The 24569-nt window shown below is 39.6% G+C and overlaps 1 protein-coding gene across 4 annotated transcripts in view; it reads right to left on the bottom strand.

The window, feature by feature from the left end:
- Positions 1-24569, bottom strand: part of LOC141086132 (bifunctional heparan sulfate N-deacetylase/N-sulfotransferase 4-like) — a 975622-nt gene that overhangs the window by 837387 nt on the left and 113666 nt on the right. For all 4 annotated transcript variants that reach the window (XR_012231517.1, XR_012231516.1, XM_073571871.1 and 1 more), the window contains exon 2: positions 11681-12905. Coding sequence is in view for 2 of the 4 variants with exons in the window: in XM_073571871.1 (XP_073427972.1) it covers positions 11681-12661 (981 nt within the window). In the remaining 2 variants the exon portion in view is untranslated. The remainder of the gene's footprint in view (positions 1-11680; positions 12906-24569) is intronic.

Below are 24569 nucleotides of genomic sequence, written 5' to 3'. Positions count from 1 at the left end.
TATAGAGTATCAATAATGTTAGGCACTTTGGATTAGATTTTCAGATTGCAGGGAGCAGAGGGAACAGCTTTCCCGAGCACGCTAATGTGGGTGAGTACACTGCTGGCCCTAAAGGAATTAAGAAAGTGGTGATACTTATATTTGTTATTCTGGTCACTAAACTACTGATCCTGAGAGCAACAGTCATGCTGAATTTGTCAATCGCAATTGAGTCTTGTATAGGCAGCATTTCAGTTATCTGACAAAACTGAGCTGAATTTGAGCTCAATTCAATGTGCAGAGGGAAGTCAACTAGACTATTGAGCTCTGCATTTGTAGTCTAGTGATTGGGATAACAAAGATAAGTTAATAAGCTGCAGGCCACTTTCAGCTTGTGACTTATAAGGTAGCAGAACCAGGTGTCAGCATCCTGGCATAGGTGTAATCTGCGCTCAACTGCTGATTGCACAGAAGCAGTGTGATATGGGATAATGCATTTAAAGTTTGGTAACTATGTATTTTGTTCTTTTTCCTTAATATAGGCATTTATACTAACTATGGGGCAAAATGCCCAATAATATAGATTTGGGGACATTATTGGCATTATTATTAAGAGTCTCCCATCTTCTCTGGTATCCAACACCATTCTGTTCCTCTCTTAAGTAACGTGATGGCAACTCAGATCATCTGGGTCACACAGCGCTATGTGTGACCAGGAAGTTGCTTTTACAAAATAACAATGGAGGAAGGAGGTTCCAAAGGCTCACATTGTAAACGAGACTACCGGCTTCTACATAGTGCAGTGTTATCTGGACAGTCTCAATTGCCATCAGGTGACTCAAAATAAGACTGCAATGGTGCTGGATACTAGAGGACACAATGATAGGTGAGTATATTAACACTCTGACACTACACCATACTAACATTTAGAAAGTGTAGAGGTTTCATCTCTCTGATAGCCACTTGAATATGCACAGGCAAAACGTTTATATCATAACAGAATAAAGTTTGTTGTCCTTGATAAACTCCAAAATGAAACAGCCTTTCTTCAGCACAAATAAATAACTAAACAGTCCGCTCTCTCAGTAAGGCAAAGTAAATAAAATGGTCTCACCAACTCGGTATTTCAGGTGCCTCTCAGGCTGCAGTACAGACTATGCACTAGCTCTGTCCTTTTACAGCCTCAGCGCACTACTACTACCTGATCTAGTCTAAAGCACAGAAAAACACAATAAAACGTGTAAAAATACTTTGTTGTAAAAAAGTAAAAATAAACAGCAAGTGCTAGTAAAAAGATGATGAAAAACAGGGTATTTGGTTGACACGTTTTTGCAAAAAATGTATACTAAGCCGCTCTACCAAACGTCAAGGTATACCCATATCAGAGCAGTCCCTCAATGATGTATTTAAAAACTTCATCATGTGTATAGTACCTATATAAGCAGGATCCAGACAGAAGTCCTACAGACTTGTTCACTGTGTGCATGACCCATGTGGTTGCATTTGCCTGATCTAGTCTAGTTGCATTTTATTAGGGCAGTAAGACCGGACTGGAGTACCGGAGTGACCTATCTTACCAGGCACTTTTGGTTGCTAAATCCCAGACCCACAATTCAGGCAACATAAATGCCATCTCAGCAATAAATACCTGCCATCTGAGGTCTTACCTCCTGCTTTCTTACAAAAGGTTTAGAGGAAAAAAGCTAACCAGAGATCTTCTTTCAGATCAGTTACATAACATATACATCTGTTCTGCAGGCTCTACTGAATACTTTGGGTTTTTAGTATCTGCTCTAATCTCTATTTGTTGTAAAAAAATGTGTTTTACATATTCTATGAGTAATATATTGTTTTTAATGTCAGCCACTTACAGTTACTTAGATAATAATTCTAGCCCCAACTTTATGCATATAAATTAATGTTTGGAGAAGAAGCCTGTGTCTTTTTCAGTAGCATGAGCTTGTCTCTAAACGAGATATCAGTCCATTTGTTATCATTTTTTTCAGATTTGTGGATAAAAAGACTGAAAGTTTCCTAGCCCTTAAGGTATTAACTTTTTTGTCCAAAAAAATACAACAAAGGTTTATGAGACTAAGACCTTCCTTGTCTTTTGCGCTTTGGAATATTTTATATTAGAATGTCTATTTTCCATATGAAATATCTCAATTTATTTACCTATCATTTGCAAGTCTAAATCAAAATGTTCTTACTGTAAATCATTAAAATGTACATAGCATACAGTTTCTTATTTTCGCTGTGTAGATCACTGTTGAAGAGAATTTATAGGCCTTATTTAGACAGCTATATTCCAGATCTGATTAGTTTGGAAATGTTCCAAAGTTCATAACACATAGCTGTTTTCTAAGTTTGTAAAAACAATGTCATACATAGGGTGGTTTCACATTAGCGTTTCAGGGCGCAGTGACGGCCTGCGCATGGCCGCAGCTAAGCCCCGCCCCCTGCCTCGCCTCCTCCGGTAGTTCCGCCTACGGGCACATGATGCTGCATGCGTCCTGCATCCCCTATCTTTATCACTGGGGACGCAGGCCATGTGCAGCATGCATTTGGCGGTGCATGCGTCCTTTTGACGGTGCGCCGACCAGTGCCAAACGCAACCTGTTGCAATTTGGTTGCGCTCGGCACACCGTCAAGTTAAGAAAGGCTTTAAATGGGAATTTGTTACCAAGTTTTTGCCCCCTATTTCATAGTTGTGTCACATACTTTGCTGTGCTTTTGATAAAATCACTTGAAGACTAGTAAACATACTGCCTGTAGTCCTCCATATTCCTGAGCTCTGTATAACCTCGTCCTTACTACTGACTTGCAGCGTTTTGCCCACGCACAGTGTACACAGAAATCTACTAGTCTGTGGTGTGCCCAGGGTTGAACATACTCTATCATTCAGAGAACAACTGCAGATAAACCAATTATCTTATAAAAGCTGCAGCAAGCTTCCAGTAAATGATACATCACTGGACACAGAATCTCTACCCATACTTCACACTGCATTCAGATGGGATAAAAAACCTGGTGACAGATTCACATTAAAGTTCCCTTAAATGTTAGATATTGGTCAATTTTAGTGGGACATATCTGATGAGTATGAAAGCTTCCCAATGCTCTCCAACAGATGATGTCATGAAAGAGAAGAATTGGGCAGTTGGAATATTAAGGCCCTATCCTTTTGGTTTTGGAGGAGAATAAGACATTAGTAGTGAAGCCTGTCAGTGACTTGCTATAAGGGCTTTCACAGTAGAGGAAATAGCTAGGTAGGTGGTCTCTGGAGTAAATCAAATAACCTCCATCATCTTGTGATCTAATTAATCATCGTACCTATGGACAGCGGGGAGGATTTTAAGGACATGCCATGGTGAGCGCTGGTAGTTCAGAAATTTCAGTAGAAAGGGAAAAATTCAAAGTTGTTTCAATACGATTTTCTGATGGGTAGAGAAAAGACTAACAAAGCTATAGGTTCGTAAGAATACAACACTCCTGGCATTTTTAACAGGTGCTTGATTTGGGTTCTACATCGCGTACAATTTACAATTTACACAGCAGCAGCATGATTACTCAGTGACAGACTGCACTGCCACACCGGCACTCACATTGCTACTTCTCATGTTCCTTTTGCAGTATCTGTCTGATGAAGATCCGGGATTGTAAAAAAATAAATAAATAATAATAATTGCATAAGAATTGCATCATTTGCATAATTGGTTTCCAAGATATTCTTCTGTAACAAAATTACTAAGTAATTTATTTGGTGAATGTTTTTCCCAGCAATATGCGCTCCTGGAGGGTGATGATGGAACTTGATATTTAGATTCAAGGATGACTTTTATTTTTAATTCAAACTAGAATATTACTGGTTTCGACTGCTAAGAGTCTTCCTCAGGTATAATGTCAAGCATATAAATGGATCTGTCTGAACACATTTTATAGCAGATCTCCCTGCATGTGGTTTTGGCTGGGGGGCTGAAGGTCTGTTTTTCAGACACACCCAGATACTCAGATATGCAGGATTTTGCACTCTGAGGAATCGAACAAAACCCATATACCAAATGAATGTTATACAAGAGTTTCACACAAAAGATTTTCACATAAAAAGGACAATTAAAAAGTATATATATAAAAATATTTCAAACAAATTTTTCACACTAAAATTTTTTTTTTCCCTTTTCTGAAAACACTATAAATATAATAAAACTATATGTAAAATTTCTTTAAAATGTTATTAAACATACTGAAGTGTGATTTGATACAAAAATATAAAATCCTACAAACATGTACATTATAGCAAAATTTAAAACTCTTCCTATTTTTTTTTTCCATGTTATGACTGTTTCCAAAAACAAAATAGAATATTTCGATATTTCATTCATACATGTATAAAACTGATACATCGGAAGATCCAATATGATTCTTTCAGGTTTAGCTTTTGTATACTATTAGTACAATTCTCAGGTATTTGCTCCAGCGGGGTCACAGAAATATTGAATGTTTTATTATGCTTCAAACATTTGTGCTGGGATAAACTCTGCTTTAAAAAAACATTTTTAGTATTGTGTCTGTGGCCATTCATACGGGATCGTAAGGACTGAGAGGTCCGACCCACATATTGCAGGCCACAGGTACAGGTGATAACATATATAACAAAATCACTATTGTGGGGAGGTTGAGCTGGTGGACAGCTCTGTCTGTAGTAAGAGACAGAGAGATAGGAAAAGAGGGTGCCATGTGGCAGCCTGTCCATTAGAGGTCAGTGGAGGGCACCAACGACAGTGGTTATGTAACTGGCACAGATCAAGGTGACTCTGACTGGGCAAAGGTGGCTGTCAGGTGACAGTGGGCGGGGCTATCCAGGCTGACAGTACAAATACTGAGGTAAGCTTCTAAAAGCTTCAGTCAGCCTGGGGAGCTCACAAAGAAGGAGGGTCTGTTGTACTGGGGAGAGCCCTCAGAGACTTTAGACAGTAGAGACGGTCACGGGGGTGACCTTAAAGGACATTGGTCACAGACAGAGACGGCCTGTGAGTGCCTAGTGTCTGGTGGACTTTGTCAGGTGAAACGCCGTGGTGGATTGGCCTAGGGCAGCCACGGTGGGAAGAGCCACGAAGTACACCACGACTGTGACAATCAATAAGTGAAGGTACTCGGGCCTGTGTACAAGAGAGAACAGTGTGATTCTCCTGTCCTGCATTGTGCTGGTCGTCACAAGGGCGGCTAATAAAAGCGGAACCTGTTGAATACTACTCTTGTCTCTGTCTCGTGCCTGCCGACGTCAAGAAGTGGGTCACCCCCCATTCCTGTGAGTACAGCACACCTTTGTGGCCTATCTGCACTAACATCAGCAGAACCACCATATCATCGCCTCAGCTCAGCCCAGCCCGGCTCCTGACCCTACACTTGGCGTAGTCAGCAGGATACTTGCTGCCAATGCAACATCTTCAGCGGCAGGCCTGCCACCAAGTAACAAAGGCCCCAAGCTGTGTGGGGTGAAGAATTGTTTTTTTTCCCTGTGGATTATAATTTTAAATTGGTCTGTGGATTGCTGGCTGCCAATAAGTGCTACCGGAGCAGAAAAGTGGACTAACAAAAAAATGGCTGTGGTGATTTGGCATCCTAAGAGAGACAGACTTTGCTGATTGTACTGGATGACCCGGGGCTTTTTTACATCTGCCCCTGGGGGGAGTGGTGTTCGTCTGAAGAGAGCTGCTTCCTCATGCTGGACCCTGGAAAATGGGTGGAGAAGCCCACCGCCGCACCCCCCAAGAATGGGAGTGGCCCAGGTGGAGAGACCTGCTGTGGCTGTTTGGCGCCATTCAGCTACTGGACCTCGGATGTCATGAGATGCTGTAGCTGTCGGGGTATCAGATGCCAGGAATGGCGGTGGCGCAAAGACTTGGAGACCTGCCCAGGGAGTTTCCCTGCAGAGCTGTTGGGCCTGGAGGCCGGCCCTGTCGGACGGCGGGGTGAAGATCAATGGCTGAAAAGGGGGCGGTGGGAAAACCTGCAGGGAGCCACGGCGGCTGTAAAGGTGAGCGTGTCCCCGGGCCCGCCAGCAGCACTCCAGCCCAACCTCATCTCCCCGCTCCATGCATTGGACAGACCACGGGGTCCCGACACCGGCCCTCGGCCTCCCCGCCCGACGCCTTACACTGTGATGCCTACTGTTCTGTATGATGGCATGGCCCCCGCCAAGCTGACTGCCGCTGTATCCACCATGCTCCCAGCCACTACTGAAATCGGGCCATCAACTGCAGTGTCCAACTCACAGGAAAGTGTGGCCGCTGCTTCATCATTTATTCTGCCTGAGTTTGCTTTGCCAGAGCCCGTGGAAGTCTTGGTACCAGCTGCGGCCTCCCCTGCGGCCGCACCGACATCGCTGCCAAAGCTGGCTGCGGCCTATACCACATCGAAGCCTGCAGCCACCTCTGCCCCGACCTTGACCGTGACCCGCCCACCGGACTCTGCGGCCTATACCGGACCCTCCGCCTGGATTGCGGAGGTCATTGAGGCAAAAAAAGCCAGAGAGTGGGAGATCTGGGGGCTTCTGCATGAAAAAGGAGAGGCTGGAATGACGTCTCCATGTTCAATCGGGAGACTGGTGCACACAAACCGGGAGAGATGATATGGCTTTATCCGGGATTGCGCCACTGGAGAGAAAGTTTATCTAAATGTGGCATCCATCCGGCATGGCCGGGCTTTGCAAGAAGGAGACTGGGTCTCCTATTAAAAGGAATATTGCCCCCGCAGCTACTAGGCGGTAGCCGTCATTGCCTACCCCGAGGGGTACAAGCCTCCATAAAAGGACGAGGACTCCTGGGTCTCGAGCTTCAGGGACACTCAAGGCCCAGAGGTATTTTTGGCATCCCAGAGACTCCACAGCTGTGGAGTCCCCCCTGTTATGGCGAGACATCGGCCGCCAGGAGGTGACCCGGAGTACCTACTGTTTTGGACTGCCAGGACTGCAGTGCACCATTGCACTAATAGGGGGACTGTTCCACGTCCCCATGGGAAGTATATCCTCCTAGTGTAGCAGGGATGCCTTATGATAGTGTTTTACTCAAAGGAAGGGGGAGCACCCCTGTCCTCATTTGTTTAATTTTTTTTTGTTTTTATTATTGTTTGTTTGTCTGGAGTGTATTGTTTTGTTAGCAAGAAAAAGGTAAAAGGCTAAAGAAAAAAATGTTTTGGAAAAAAAACCGTATTACAGCCAATTTGAAAAAGTGGTAGTGAATTTGAAAGGTTAAAATGTTATTGTTATTAAAAAAAAAAAGTGTATTTAGCAGGTCCCGGGTACGGGGAGTATGCCAACCCTGACTTAGTTAAGTTGAAAGGACGACTGGACAAGGAGAAGACAGATGGATCGGGTACCTGAGCAAAAGAGTCTGTGTGACACAGGTGTCTGTGTGACCAAGGGTCTGTGTAACGAAGAGTCTGTGTGACCGAGGGTCTGTGTGACCAAGAGTCTGTGTGACACAGGGGTCTGTGTGACCGAGGGTCTGTGTGACACAGGGGTCTGTGTGACCAAGGGTCTGTGTGACCAAGAGTCTGTGTAACAAAGGGGTCTGTGTGACCGAGGGTCTGTGTGACCAAGAGTCTATGTGACCAAGAGTCTGTGTGACACAGGGGTCTGTGTGACCGAGACTCTGTGTGACACAGGGGTCTGTGTGACCAAGGGTCTCTGTGACCAAGAGTCTGTGTAACAAAGGGGTCTGTGTGACAAAGGGTCTGTGTTTCACAGGATACAAAAGCTAAACTGGAAAGAATCATATTGGATCTTTCATCTGGGTGCATTATACCCGGATGGATTAACCCCTTCACGACCCATGATGCCTACGTAGGCGCAATGAAAAGTTGTGCCCAAACGACCCATGACGCCCCCGTAGGCATCATGCTATAAATAGCGTTCCTGCAGGTCGGGTGACCGGGGTCATTGAAATGTCACCCGACTCGCAGATACAGAACAACATGCAATTAAGCCCGGGGGGGTGGCTTTGCACCCACGTGATTAGGATCGCTCTGATTGGCTGTTAAAAGTGAAACAGCCAATCAGAGCGATAGTAATATTTCATCATTGAAAATTGATGAAATATTACAATCCAGCCATGGCCGATGCTGCAGTAGCATCGGACATGGCAGGAGACACCGATTCGACCCCCCCACCGGGGGACAACAATCTTTGGGGTCCAATTTCTCCTGTTACCCTTGTGAAAATAAAAAATTGCGAGCTAAAAAAATCATTTTTTGAGGAAAAAAAATGATTTTTTTATTTTCATGGCTCTGCGTTATAATCTTCTGTGAAGCACTTGGAGGTTCAAGGTGCTCACCGCACATATAGACAAGTTCCTTATGGGGTCTAGTTTCCAAAATGGGGTCACTTGTGGGGGGTTTCCACAGTTTAGGTACATCAGGGGTTCTGCAAATGTAACATGATGCCCGCAGACCATTGCATCAAAGTCAGCATTTCAAAATGTCACTACTTCACTTCCAAGCCCTGACGTGTGCCCAAACAGTGGTCATCCCCCACATATGGGGTATCAGTGTACTCAGGACAAACTGGACAACAACTTTTGGGGTCCAATTTATCCTGTTACCCATGTGAAAAAAAAATTGAGGGCTAAAATTCATTTTTTTGAGGAAAAAAAATGATTTTTTATTTTCACGGCTCTGCGTTATAAACTTCTGTGAAGCACTTGAGGGTTTAAGGTGCTTACCACACATCTAGATAAGTTCCTTGGGGGGTCTAGTTTCCAAAATGAGGTCACATGAGGGGGGTTTCTACTGTTTAAGCACACAGGGGCTCTGCAACTGTAACATGACGCCCGCAGACCTTGCCATCAAAGTCAGCATTTCAAAATGTCACTACTTCCCTTCCGAGCCCCGACGTGTACCCAAACAGTGGTTCCCCCCACATATGGGGTACCAGCGTACTCAGGACAAACTGTACAACAACTTTTGTGGTCCAATTTCTCCTGTTACCCTTGTTAAAACAAAAAATTGCGGACTAAAAAAATATTTTTTTTAGGAAAAAAAATATTTTTTATTTTCACGGCTCTGCGTTATAAACTTCTGTGAAGCACCTGGGGGTTCAAAGTGCTCACTATGCATCTAGATAAGTTCCTTAGGGGGTCTAGTTTCCAAAATGGGGTCATTTGTGGGGGAGCTCCAAAGTTTAGGCACACAGGTGATCTCCAAACATGACATGGTGCCTGCTAACGATTGGAGCTAATTTTAATTTCAAAAAGTCAAATGGTGCTCTTTCCCTTCTGAGCCCTGCCGTGCGCCCAAACAGTAGCTCCCTCCACATATGGGGTACCAGCGTACTCAGGACAAACTGGACAACTTTTGTAGTCCAATTTCTCCTGTTACCCTTGTGAAAATAAAAAATAGCGTGCTAAAAAATCATTTTTGCTCACAACACATCTAGATAAGTTCCTTAAGGGGTCTAGCTTCCAAAATGGTGCCACTTGTGGGGGAGCTACAATGTTTAGGTACACAGGGGCTCTCCAAACGAGACATGGTGTCCAATAACGATTGGAGCTAATTTTCCATTCAAAAAGTCAAATGGTGCTCCTTCCCTTCCAGACCCTGCCGTGCGCCCAAACAGTGGTTTATGACCACATATAAGGTATTGGTGTGCTCAGGAGAAATTGCCCAACAAATTTTAGGATCCATTTTTCCTGTTGCCCATGTGAAAATGAAAAAACTGAGGCTAAAAGAAATTTTTTGTGAAAAAAAAGTCCTTTTTTTTATGGATCAATTTGTGAAGCACCTGGGGGTTCAAAGTGATCACTATGCATCTAAATAAGTTCCTTGGGGGGTCTAGTTTCCAAAATGGGGTCACTTGTGTGGAAGCTCCAGTGTTTAGGCACACCTGGACTCTCCAAATGCGACATGGCAAGCGCTAAATATTCCAACATATTTTTCATTCAAATGTCAAATGGCGCTCCTTCCCTTCTGAGCCCTGCTGTGCACCGAAACAGTGGTTTATGACCACATATGAGGTATCAGTGTACTCAGGAGAAATTTCCCAACAAATTTTAGGATCCATTTTATCCTGTTGCCCATGTGAAAATGTAAAAAATGATGCTAAAAGAAAATTTGTGTTGGAAAAATTAAAATGTCCATTTTTTCCTTCCATGTTGCTTTAGTTCCTGTGAAGCACCTGAAGGGTTAATAATCTTCTAGAATGTAGTTTTGAGTAGCTTGAGGGGTTCAGTTTTTAGAATGGTGTCACTTTTGGGTATTTTCTGCCATATAGACCCCTCAAAGTGACTTCAAATGTGATGTGGTCCCTAAAATAAATGGTTTTGTAAATTTTGCTGTAAAAATGAGAAATCGCTGGTCAACTTTTAACCCTTATTACTTCCTAACAAAAAAAAATTGTTTCCAAAATTGTGCTGATGTAAAGTAGACATGTGGGAAATTTTATTTAGTAACTATTTTGTGTCACATAACTCTCTAGTTTAACAGAATAAAAATTCAAAATTTGAAAATTGCGAAATTTTCAAAATTTTCGCCAAATTTCTGATTTTTTCACAAATAAATGCAAAAATTATCGACCTACATTTACCACTAACATGAAGCCCAATGTGTCAAGAAAAAACAATCTCAGAATCGCTAGGATGCGTTGAAGCATTCCAGAGTTATTACCTCATAAAGGGACACTGGTCAGAATTGCAAAAAATGGCCAGGACATTAAGGTCAAAATAGGCTGGGTCATGAAGGGGTTAAATGATGTTATAGAGGGTATATGATATTAATATTACATAAATCAACAGGTATGAAATTGAATATGAGTTTTACACACGTATGAATGAAATATCGAAATATTCTATTTGGTTTTTGGAAACAGTCATAACATGGAAAAAAAATAGGAAGAGTTTTAAATTTTGCTATAATGTACATGTTTGTAGGATTTTATATTTTTGTATCAAATCACACTTCAGCATGTTTAATAACATTTTAAAGAAATTTTACATATAGTTTTATTATATTCATAGTGTCTTCAGAAAAGGGAAAAAAAATGTCAGTGTGAAAAAATTGTTTGAAATATTTTTATATATATACTTTTTAATTGTCCTTTTTATGAGAACATTATATGCTTGACATTATACCTGAGGAAGACTCTTAGCAGTCGAAACCAGTTGCATTCTAGTTTGAATTAAAAATAAAAATCATCCTTGAATCTAAATATCAAGTTCCATCATCATCCTCCAGGAGCACATATTGCTGGGAAAAACATTCACCAAGTGTTATAACCTATGAAAGCACTGTCCAGTGCTCTCACTAGTTCCCAGATCTTTGCAGTATCTCAAGACACCAAATAGGTGAGTGTATTCACACTGATTATATACCTTTGGAAACTAACTACTACACTTAGAAGCTTGCGCTTCCCAGTTGTCTCCATATAATCCCCTCTTGTTTCATTTAAGTAATTTATTTAGCAAAAAAAGCTTAACCATTGCTACATAATAATAATTAGACCTAATTTTTACAAGGTGAACATAAAGAACAAAATATAAATATATTGCATTAATTACCTTAAATTCTGACAAATAATTTAAAATTATTTGCATAAAACACATTTCATCTATCATTTTGTTTTTCAAAGATTTTATGTACCATATAGTGAGCAAAATTAGGACATTTTTCATCATTATGTACATATATCTTCAAGGTTAAATGACCTTACCTTAACATCATTTATATTCATCCTAGTTCCTTCTTTTCCAACAAATATATCATCAATGTCAACAAGAATATATCTGTCCAAGAATAAACTAAGCTTCTTCCCAGATAGAAAAGATATAGCATCTATAAAAATTAACTTGTGCAACCAAAAATTCAAGTTGTTGCCAAACAAGACTCGTTGAATTCCATCGTGAAGTCCTAAATCCTGGATGACAGTGGCTTGATGGGAAGATCTGGATAAAGAGTATTCATGCTGCTCTGGTGCTTGAAGCTCAGATAAAATCACTGGTTGATAAGTCGAATGGTTGTATTGGAAAACGGTCCAGTCTTCTCCTGGCAAATTACCTTTTTCAATGGTTGAAGCTCTTGTTATGTGCAGCAGTGGGGAATTTGAGTTTACAAAACAGTCTTTTAGAGCTACATTGTTGTAGAGAAGTAAAGGAAAGCCTTTCAGTTTGGAATTTGGAAAGCTGTTCTCTGTAGCTTTATGGAAAGCAATGATGCTCACACTATACTCAACACAGTACTTTTCTAACAGTTCCCGATTCCATGCATCCATTGCTGCATACTTCAAAACATTTTCATAAATTATAATTGCATATTTGCCTCTGCCATCCTTTGTAAGGGGAGGAATATCTCCTTTTCCAGGTGCAATTACAATGTCATACTGAAATCTACTAGATTCCAATATTGCTACTATATCCTGTCCAAGCTGTGAGTACTGACTTTCTACAAAGAGTAATATTGTGAGATCTGTCTTGGAAGTATCGACTGGCCTTGTTAATTTCATGTCTATAGTTCGATATGGCAACATGTTCATGTCTTCACAACCAGACTGAGTTGGTGTTTCAATAAGTACTATTGCCTGCTTGTGACCAGAATACAAATAGTAAGCAGAAATTACTATACTTACAAGGCAAAAGGTGGCTAAGAGAATTACAAGTGTTCGGAAGCTCCTTCTCAGCTTTACAATATGAGTCATGTTTTGCTTTGTATATTGAGTTGCAAATTTCCAATGTCTCTTTATTTCATACTAAAGCGATGATGTGATCAGGATAATGAAGTGAGTTTCCACTCCTCTACAAAGGTTTATGTGACCATTGCACTGCATTTATAGTAAAGTCTTTTAGGCAAGTTAAATCAGGTTAGCATAAGCAGTAGGCTGTAGAATCAAAATGTTGTGCATCCGGAATGCTTTGATCATCAAAAGTCATATTTTTCATCATCTAAAAAAAAAGAATAAAATTTACATTAATACACTTATCATTACAAATGAAAAAAGTATATAACAGTTGTAGTATGTATAAAAACATGTTATATTTTTGTTCTTTGGGGATAGGTTAGTGGTAAGGTTCAAAGACATTGAATATAGAGCAAAAATGCTGATGCACCCTGTAGTATCCAACAACTAAAACAATGTGTTGGATATTTCCTAAGCATGGGCATAATGTCATGTAGTCATGATGTGAAAACCTTGAAGGCAGTCTATGAGAACAAACTGACTGTTGAAACTAAGCACTCAACACAGTTAACTAACCCTTTCCAATTTGCCCTTCTAAAATTTACTTCTGAATCTGGTCCCTTGTATCATCTGTTTACACACTTTCTATGCACTTATTAGCACCCTGTATCTGTACTGTTCATATACTGGCTGGTCACCAGTTCATGCAGCGTTATGTGAATTATCTAATTATTATATTGATGGCTGGATCATACAATACAAGCACTTTTTACCATTTAACTTTTATGGTTCACCTATTTCCTCTTAGACTGTAAGCTTGCAAGCGGGACCCTCACTCCTCATGGCATCTGTTGAATTATGTGTTGAATATTATGTTTTTGTCTATACATGTCCCCTCTGACTTGTAAACTGCTGCCGAATATGTTGGCGCTGTAGAAATAAAAAAATTATTATTAATAAGCACTGGTTCTTGCTGTACACTTGAACTACCTCAGGGAACCTTTGCCCCTGCTACTTTTGCATCTTGGATTGAGGAACCTGAGAAACGCTTTCAGGAGCCAGAGGAAGGTAGAGATTAGAGATGAATGGACCTTTTGAAATTCAAATTGACAACTTCACCTAATGTTACCAAAAAATTTTATTTGCACATTTAAATTTGCACAAATCTCAAAATTGGAAAGCTCATAATTTCTTTAAACATCAATGTGGAGAGCGAGAACAAGAACCCTGCTGACAATGAAAGTTTACAAACTACAGAGGAGAAAGAGGACCCCAAATGACCATAAAATCTTTCTACAGATGAGGACACCAATTACTAAAAGAGCTCACGTTTTAGAGGTGAGATAGAGAAGACTCTGTTGACCATAAGAGCTTACAATTTACAGGCCCGAGGGAGAGAGATGACTCCACTGAAGGTAAGAGCTTATATATTACAGAAAATAGAGAAGAGGACCTCATTGACCATGAGAACTTACACACTACCACAATATAATTTTTTATTGTACATCAAACTACAGAAACTAGCGAGATAGTGACTCTAGAGAACTGCAGTTCACTGGTATCCACTGATATCTGATGGCCAGGTACTGACCATCACTGTACAGGGTATGAGAATCCATAAAATGCCAAGCAAAATGACCTTAGCCCCTTAGCCTGCTCACTGATGCTTCAGCAGTGTAGGAAATGGCGACGGGCAATTTTTTTGTGAACCTCGAATTGAAACTCTAAATGTTCGAGTTCTCGTGAAACTGCGAGCAACACAAACTTTTTTTATTAGGTACTATAGCATGCATATAGCTTTGGTGTTTGTACATAAAACTACATAAACTAGAGAGTTAGTGACTCTAGAGAACTGCAGTTCACTGGTATTCACTGATATCTGATGGACAGGTACTGACCATCACTGTACAGGGTATGAAAATCCTTAAAATGCCAAGCAAAATGACCTTAGCCCCTTAGTCTGCTCACTGATGCTTCAGCAGTGTGGGAAATGGCGACGGGCAATTTTTTTGAACCTCAAATTGAATCTCTAATTGTTTGAGTTCTTGTGAAATCGCGATCATCACTAATTTTTTTTTTATTAAGTACTATAGTATGCATATACTGTAGCTTTGGTGTACTGCTCTATAGCCAATTCATACTGCAGCTGTTAAGTTAGTAGTTGCTGTATCTGGTCTTCGACAGATAAAATGCCTTCAGTGTCTTAGAATGAACATTTAATATGTTTTGAAGCAACAAGCGATATGACAAATATACTTTTAGTTTTGTTTGAAAAGCTAATTGCAAGTTGCTTCAAAATAATGAAAGCTGGACCAACGATAAATGCACATGCACATTAATGAAAGTAATGTGAATATTTAGTTTTTTGAGCTTTTTGTTTCATTTTGTGTTGAGCATACCTTTTTCTGCTATTTTACTGACATTGAAGAATATTGTTCTGAATGGCTGTTTTTATTGAATAATTAATACGAGAAGATGAACTTTGACATTTGTACAAGGCTGAACATGTAAATAATCTTCCAGTAATTAGAATAATTTTCCATAAGGGGAAAGTGTTAATCTCATATTTGACACTTATATTTATTTGCACAATCATAGAAAACATAATTATAATTAATGATTAGTGCTGATGCCTACATTATTAAAGCTAGCCATTACATCTATGGCTTGCTTCAGGATTATTACTTTGAACTCCTGGTTTTTCAGTGCCAGATTGTAAAATGTAATAGAATTGGATGACATAAGATCTGAAATCTTGTATTCTTTATGCTTAATGAAGTAATAGAAGGATTGTTTTAAATGGAACCTGTCATGTTGAAATGGCATCTAAATCTCATCTGCAGCCAGAATATTGCATTGCAGGAAAAGCTGATCCGATTGATGTGCGTTTCTTTGGGTAAAGTTTTGGTAATATTTATATTTAATTAATTGAAATCTGTTCATATGTATATGATTCCAGTGAGAGGTGCTATTATGTGGCTTACATTCATCCATGTATGACTGAGCATGTAGAAATTGCTGTCAATCACTGGACTCATGTGAGTAAGCAGCAGGGATGTCAATGAAAGTTATATTGAATCTTTTCCAGAAATCCTGTATATTATTCAGCTCAGTTCTTCATTCCTTTTGCAGACCTGTTTGTTCAATTTACAAGTTCCCTTTAGGCTTGGTTCACACGTAGCGGAACTCTCGCGGAAATTACCGCGAGAATTCCGGAATTCCATTCCGCGGGAAAATCGCAATTTAAATTCCCACGATTTTCCTGCCGAAAAACTAGCATTTTGCAAACGTAATTAGCTTGCAGAATTGCTAGCGTTTTCCAAGCGATCTGGAGCATCGCTTGGAGAACTGATTGACAGGTTGGTGACACTCATCAAACATAGTGTTTGACGAGTGTGACCAACTTTTTACTATTGAGGCCACCTATGCGGCCTCAATAGTAAAAGATAGAATGTAAAAAATAATAAAAAAAATATATATATTGTTATTCTCACCTTCCGACGTCCCGCGGAGCCTTCCCGCCTCTCTCCACGCTCCCGGTCCCAGTAATCCTTTGCGACAATTACCGTGATGTCTGTTCTCGCGGTCATTCGCGATGATGTCGCGCGAATTTCGCGATCCCGCGAGAACGGACATCATCGCTTACTGGGACCGGGAGCATGGAGACAGGCGGGAAGGCTGCGCGGGACGTCGGAAGGTGAGAATAACAATATTTTTTCTTTTAAATTCTATTTTTTACAGGGATATGGTACCCAAAGCCCGGAGGACAGTCTCCTCTCCTCCGGACCGTGGGTACCATCCGCAAATATTCTGCTTACTTTTCGCATGGTGTGCACAGCCACATGCGGAAAGTAAGCAGAACAATGCATTCCTATAGGTGCGGGATCGCCGCGATTCTGTGAAATTAATGAGCATGCTGCGTTTTTTACCGCGAAGCGATTCCGCCACAGTAAAAACCGCAGCATTAGCACTGCATTGCGGAATCCCATAGGAATGCATGGGATGCTTATTTTTCGCGTATTCGTGGCAAAATCACACGGTTAAAACCGCCACGCAACGTGTGTACTCAGCCTTAAGCTACTTAGGAGAGAGCAGTATAATCTGACCATGGATGTGTGGCACCTAAAGTTGGTGGCATCATAGGACCTCAGGTACTTTACAGTAGGATCAATCCAAATAGTCCAACTTCTCCAATAACTTGCATCAGTTGTCCACTGCCATTGGTCCACAAATTTTAAGGTAACAGTCTAAGCTATTTTTTTCTTAGTGGTCATGTTAACCCAAGTTTTGGGGGATTGAGAGATAAAATGCTGGATGCACATCAATTGCAGACTCGCAGGTGCAGTTTGATGTTTCTGTCTATATTTAACCCCTTAGTGACCGCCAATACGTCTTTTAACTGACGTGAGATATAAGAGAATAGCATCCCCATGCAGATGACAATCCAGCAGCTCTTGGCTGTACACTATAGCTGACAACTTGCTGCATCAGCCAAGATAAGTGTTTGCACTGTCCAAATCTTTTTAACCCCTTAGATGCTGCTGTCAATAGTGACAACATCATATAAATGGTTAACAGAGTGTGGGGGCTTCCTCTTTATCCCCATCCGCACCCTAAGATCATGATTGTGCGGTCCTGATGTTTGCCACAGCAATTCAGGACAAAATAGCAGCTTTAGAGTCTGACGGCTGTTATGACCTGTTCAGCGACATTTAGGTGGTAAAAATACACTTTTTCATTTCTGTCATGCCACTTTGCATTAATCCCTGAAAATAACCTGAAGGGTTAATAAACTACCTGACTGCAGTTTTCAATATGGCAGGGGGTGCTGTTTTTAAAATGGTGTCACTTTGGGGGGTTTTCCAATATATAGGACCCCAAAGTCACTTCAAACCTGGATAGGTCCCAAAAAAAGATAAATTTCATACATTTCCTTGATAAAATGAAAAATTACTGCTACATTTTTAAACCCCCTAAAATGCTAACAAAATAAAAGAACATTTTACAAATGGTGCTGATGTAAAGCAGACATGCGGAAAATGTTATTTATGAATGTTTTTGTGTGGTATGACAATCTGGATTAAAGGGATAAGCATTCAAAATCTGAAAATTGCTTATTTTTTAACATTTTTCTCAAATTTCTGATATTTTTTATAAATAAAAACAAAATGTATTGACCTAAATTTACCATTATCATAAAGAACAATGTGTCACGAAAAAACCCTCTCAAAATCACTGGGATTTGTTGCAGCGTTCCAGAGTTATTAAAACATAAAGTGACACTGGTCAGATTTAAAAAATTTAGCTCCGTCACTTAGGGGTTAATATCTTGTATCCACCTAATGCGTATCTTCTGACCAACCTGTAATAAGCCAAGTAGGTGTCGAGTTTTTTTGCACTGAATGTGCATAACACGTTTGGAACTGTGTTGCTGGGTAGTATACTTGTTTGAATTTTTTACTTTTGTGCATTATATTTCATTCTAAGAGTATTTATTATGGAAGAGATATTACCATTGTGATTTAGTTCATTTTTTGGCATAGGAAGAACTACAGTGAAATAGAGTGTAGATACTATAATTGAAGATTATAATGATATGTGAGACACTAAATTGCAAATGATCATTGTTTTAGTATAACACATCAGACCTCACACTGTTTAACTAATAACACCGAATTGTGTCAATTAACAGCCATTGTACATAAAGCAGTATGATCCATTGTGTTCAATAAAACTCATCTTTATGTATATATTGTACCTTTCATTAGTTTTAGCTCTTAACCTGAAGATACACAGTATATTATTGTTCTCATAGCATGTGTCATACTTGAGATTTTATCTCCTTGTGTTATGTAATTAATACACTTGTAATTGTATTTTACATAACATTTGAATATTTTTGAGATATTGTTTCTTTTTTCAAGTAAGCATTCAGTTATAAAAGCAGCTTTGCAAGAATGAATGACCTTAGGAAACTTAGATTGGTTACATATTTCTTTTGCATTGGTCTTAAAGAGAATATATCACTACATTTGACCTATCTATTAATATGGGCATACACGTTATAGACAGCTGAGCAGAATCATAGAATGCTAGAGTTGGAAGAGACCTCAATTGTCATTGTGTCCAACCCCCTACTCAATAGAGGATTCACTAAACCATCTCAGAGTGATGTCTGTTCAGCCTCTGATTGAAGACTTCCATTGATGGGGAACTCTCCACCTCTCATAGTAGTCTGTTCCACTCATTGATCATCCTCACTGTCAAAACATTTTTTTCTAGTATCTTCTCCCTTTCAGTTTCATTCAATTGCTTCTCGAGTTTCCATGTGAAAATGAGAATGAGATCCCTCTACACTTTGACAACCCTTCAGATATTTGTAGACTATTAAGTCTCCTCTTAGCCTTTTTAGTCTGTGATCTATTAGTATACCCAAGTCTTTTTCACACGTGCTGTTGCTTAGTTCTATTCCTCACATTCTATACATGCATGCCTCATATCAGATATATTGTTGCTGAAACATCATCTTTTATCACTTTATGTAAATTACCTCTTCCAGATTCAGGGAAGAATGCTGCCTGGAAGATGACTCTGCCTCCAGAGCTTATTTTACAAGAAGGGGAAGTTATCAGTGTGATGTGTAATGTAATCGCTCTACTCTACTTATCTCATTGTAGAGCCATGTGTGATTACAATGGACAAATCTTCAGGTTCCACTGAGCTTTAGCTTCCATTTCACAGACAGACAAGAAAACAAATTTAATTTCTCCTTTTCTGTGTTCATTACTTTTCTCACACTGGTAACTCCTCTTTCATGTAAAATAAGCTTTGGATGAAGAGGCAATGGCCTCCCGATAAGCTGGAAGAGGTCATGTATATAAAGTGATAAAGAATGATTTCTCAACAAGACATCTGAAATGAGACAAACAGACAGGACTTTTTTCAGCTGTGTAAAATCTTTATACCCACATTAATAGTTTAGATAGGTCAAATGTGGTGACAGATTCCCTTTGAATAGCCAAATATCAAGTCAGCTGGCTCTATATTTCATGCGCTAAGTGTTTTCCATGTAATAATAGGTAACTTGATCATAAGTGTATTATAAAACAAAATGATAAAGTTTTGACAGTATTGTAAACCACTAATTATAAACACACTGGTAGTATCAGGTGGACAAAGATGGAAAGGCACAACATATGATGTGGTGCTCTTTCAGCAAATAATAAAAATTATGCAAAACTGGAGAGGAAAAAGTGAAGGCACACACCGAATATAAAAGGCTTTCTTGATTAAAAGCACATATGGGCATGGAAGCACAAGTGAAGAGCAAAGATGAGCAGATATTTGGAAATTCCTTTTTTTTGAGTTCACTAAATTTTCAAAAATATTTGATCTGTGGAGAATTTTGGAAAGTTTATAATTGCTCGGAAAATACACGTGTGGGAGAGGAAAATGAGAGAGAACCCCACTGACCATGAAATCTTACACTTTACATGCAAGAGGCAGAGATAGGACTCTGCTAACCATAAGAGCTTACACTCTACACAAGAGAGAGCGTTAGCAACAGTAACTATAAGAGCCTGTACTCTAGTCAAGAACGAGAGTAAGAGAAATGACCCCACTGATTATGATCGCATTACAGAAGTGAGAGATGTATTCATTGAATCTGGAGATGAAAAATGATTTTACTGTCCAAACTGTGTTCCATTGGAAACCAGTGATCTGTGATGGCTGCAGGGTACTTTGGGGAGACCCACGTGTCAATGCAAAAAGATGAGCACGTTTTACTCCCACTCAAACTTGATACTCCGCTCATCTCTAACAAATAGTAACACCAGCGATGGCCGTTCTTCATGCACTCACACGTCCATGGGACGGTTACAACTTTTAATTCTACTCCCCTGTATGTATTCCCTTGAATTCCATTTATATAATACGATCTAGATAGAATCAAAGTCTTTATCTAGTAAAGAATATAAACATGTAAAGTATCACTGTATGACTGTCAAATGAGAGATTAGAACTATTTTATTCATGACTGGCTATTTTTGCTTGGCTATGACCAGAAACACAGACATTTCCATGCACTATTTTGCTTTCAGATATTGTAGACAAAAGCTGTCATTTATCTTTTTTCCTCCTGGTAAACAAACTCCCATGATTAATTGCAGTATCATAGAACAAACAAGCAATTCTCATAATGATGAGGCACTTCATTTAATTCCTCCCAATGAGAAACCACTTACATTGATGACTGTTCTGCAGGAACAATGAGCAAGCATTCTCAGCGTCAGAAAAACTGCAGCAAAACCAAAATACGGATGACTACATTTATTTATTCTGTTGTTCACCTTGTTCGAATTTGCAATTTATGTTTGTGAAATTGTATTTCCGTCTTTTGCTCCCACCGCAACTGGATGAGAGAAAGCATAAGAAATAGGACTTTATATAATCAGCGTTTATATTGCTATTTATTACAGCTTGTTAGATGTTTCATTGCTATTATGCGAAGAAGTTGTATCTATTTATTGTTCATCTTAGACATAATTCAGTGGGTTTGTAAGATTTACTAAAATAAAAGTCTTTTATTATAATTACGCGTATCAATAATCTTTTAGATCTCATCGTTTTATACATCTATGATGCCTGACCTGCAAACTAAGATAAAGGCGATCATACTATCATACATTACACTACACAACAAAGTCCATTTTATCCCTTGTAATCACAAGAGGGCAGTGTTTTCTTGTAATTTTGTCAACAGTTTATGAAATCCTCCTATAAACTTATAAAAACAAATGGATCTGTAATCATGTCAGGAATACAAAAGGTCACAACAATCAAAAGCAGGAGGTGAGACACCTTCTCCGAGAGTTCAGAGTCAAGGTAAGAGAAGTAAGTTTTGGAATAAAACCATTGTTGGAGCAGCTTTAATACATTTATTAATAAAATATAACACAAAGTGCAAGGGAGGTACATCATGTATGGATCTTTATAAGAAATGCTCATCTTTTGTATACGCTGGATTTCAATCACAGGAACATTTCATTCATTGTGCGAAAATTAGGTTATTTTGTATAAATGCAGCAAAACAGGTACAGAATCAGAAAATTGCTCTGCACGTGATTATTTCTCATTATCTCTAAGGAGAAATCATGGCATATTTAGGATTTATAATGCATACAATTATCCACCTTGTTCCAAAGAGCAAGCACAAACAATCTGGCTGATTAGAATGTTTTTTGGCTCATGACATAAGTGGCAAGACCAACACATACAAAGCAATCAATGGAGAAAATGATTGGTGGTAATCCAAGCCGGGCTGTTATTGTAGCTATAGAACATATTTGGAAGCCAACTCCGTCTATCCACTTTTTTGTTGTACTAACCTCTACAATCTAGGTATCAAACAATTTATCTTTTTTTCTTTTCCTGTGTTTACAACCCAAAAACAGAAATAAAAGTGTCTGATTTCATACTTTGCTAGGGACTCTTACATATTTTCTCCAAAATGATGCCTATGCTGATATCATGGTTTCCTATTGGAGCACGTTTACATTTGATACTTAGTTGTGACGCCATATGCCTTTTGTGCACCAGCCAGAAAATTGCTGCGAGCAGCTTTTTTGCCCGGCTATTGAAGCCATATTGAATAAAAAATAACATCATGATTCATTACTTTGCAAATTATGCCAATACAACATATGTACTATTTATGGAAATAGCTTAAATAACTCCTATGTGAGAAGATAGACGTACAGTTTTGCAGGAAAATATTCAGTGTCACTTACAATATATTGATTTAAAGGGAATCTGTCATCAGGTTTTGCTACTTTTTCTTAAAGCAGCCAGCATGATGTAGGCAAAGAGACCCTGACTAACAATTTATTAGTTTACTGGGTACAGTAGTTGTGACACAAAGCTTTTAGAGGTAGAATTCAGCAGAGCAGATAAAGCTAACCCCGCCCACACCAGGCTCTCTATGTCCAGAGGCTATGGACAGTGAGATATTTATTACAGGAGGGGGTGGAGATGGATTAGAAATCCCATGCACATCAGTCTGGGTAGTGGTAATGTCCTAGTAATAAAGCCTTAACTGTTTGTAAGCAGCACACTTCTTCTTCTTTACACTTCTGCCCCACTGATGAGGGGCAGTACCCCGAAACACAGTGTCTGCAAATGGAGATTCTGACTTGGCTTTTATCCTAAGTCATATAACTAGGCTCGTTAAAGGGTCAACATTGACTTTTAGGATTGCTACATCCAATAGGTGGCACTAGAGTTCTAGTCCTCTTTCTCTCTGAAGAGACAATTTGCATAATTAGCATATTTCCCAGAGGAGCATTGCGGCTTTAAGTCTCCTCACCTCGACATGCTTAGCATGTCATTCTCCGCAAGGAGAAATTATACTTCTTGGATATCGGTCAGACGCCTCTCTCACAGCCAAACCAGATCTTCTCCCACTTTGCACTGATGAGGGGCAGTACCCCGAAACACAGTGTCTGCAAATGGAGATTCTGGCTTGGCTTTTATCCTAAGTCATGTAACTAGGCTCGTTTAAAGGGTCAACATTGACTTTTAGGATTGCTACCTCCAATAGGTGGCACTAGAGTTCTAGTCCTCTTCCTCTCTGAAGAGACAATTTGCATAATTAGCATATTTCCCAGAGGAGCATTGCGGCTTTAAGTCTCCTCACCTCGACATGCTTAGCATGTCATTCTCCGCAAGGAGAAATGATACTTCTTGGATATCGGTCAGACGCCTCTCTCACAGCCAAACCAGATCTTCTCCCACTTTGCACTGATGAGGGGCAGTACCCCGAAACACAGTGTCTGCAAATGGAGATTCTGGCTTGGCTTTTATCCTAAGTCATGTAACTAGGCTCGTTTAAAGGGTCAACATTGACTTTTAGGATTGCTACCTCCAATAGGTGGCACTAGAGTTCTAGTCCTCTTCCTCTCTGAAGAGACAATTTGCATAATTAGCATATTTCCCAGAGGAGCATTGCGGCTTTAAGTCTCCTCACCTCGACATGCTTAGCATGTCATTCTCCGCAAGGAGAAATGATACTTCTTGGACTTCTTGATAAATAACACATAGTTGAATTTAGTGCTTTAACCACTACCTCAAGCTGTGCTCAGATTACATAGCAAAGACCTGCGGACAGATTCCCTTTATCCCCTTGCTTGATCTGGGTCGTGAGACTGTAAGTTGGTCTTTGTTTAGTGAGGTTGTCTCAAAATGCAAATACAAAATTTGACCACTTATTTATTACCTAGGACCAAGGAGCTACTAATACAGAGTAGGTTTTGCAAATGTAAACTTGTTCCACATGTTTATTAAATGTTGCAACTACATTTCCTGTGCGGAGGCCACTGGCCGCAACAGAGCTTATCGGTTTGAAGCTTCATAGATCAGAGTCATTTTGACAACCCTTTTAATTTAATATTTCCTGTGATAAAAGTAAATTTAGTGGTACATTGGATTAAACCAATTACAAAAGAGAAGACATACATGTACTTTGGAACCTTTAAAAAGTTATATTTTGCTTACCCTTGCCAATGAAGAAAGGAAAAGCAATTTGATGAATGTTTTCTATCTAATAGTATTTTCAGAAAAATATGGTTAAAGTGGCAGTTACTCTCCTTCTATTATACATTAAAATATAAGGTCAACATAAAATAAAGGTGACCTCCCTGCTGGAACTGGCTCCAATATAGCCTGGAATATGGGAGCAATAGATACATGTGACACACAATGTGAAATAACAAAAGCGCAGAATATACCGCAGTAGTACACAGCAAATGACAGTATTGTCAATAATACAGCTAATATTTCAACCTTTATATGGTGCCAATATTAAGTGATAATCCATAACTGCTGGCTATGGTTTATCTACATGCCCTAGGGTTGGTACAATTACATGCTT

The sequence above is a fragment of the Dendrobates tinctorius genome, unplaced genomic scaffold (assembly GCF_039654945.1).
Source record: "Dendrobates tinctorius isolate UK_male_01 unplaced genomic scaffold, ASM3965494v1 ptg000030l, whole genome shotgun sequence".
NCBI classification, from domain to species: Eukaryota; Metazoa; Chordata; class Amphibia; order Anura; family Dendrobatidae; genus Dendrobates; species Dendrobates tinctorius.
This window is presented reverse-complemented; position numbering and strand designations above follow the sequence as displayed.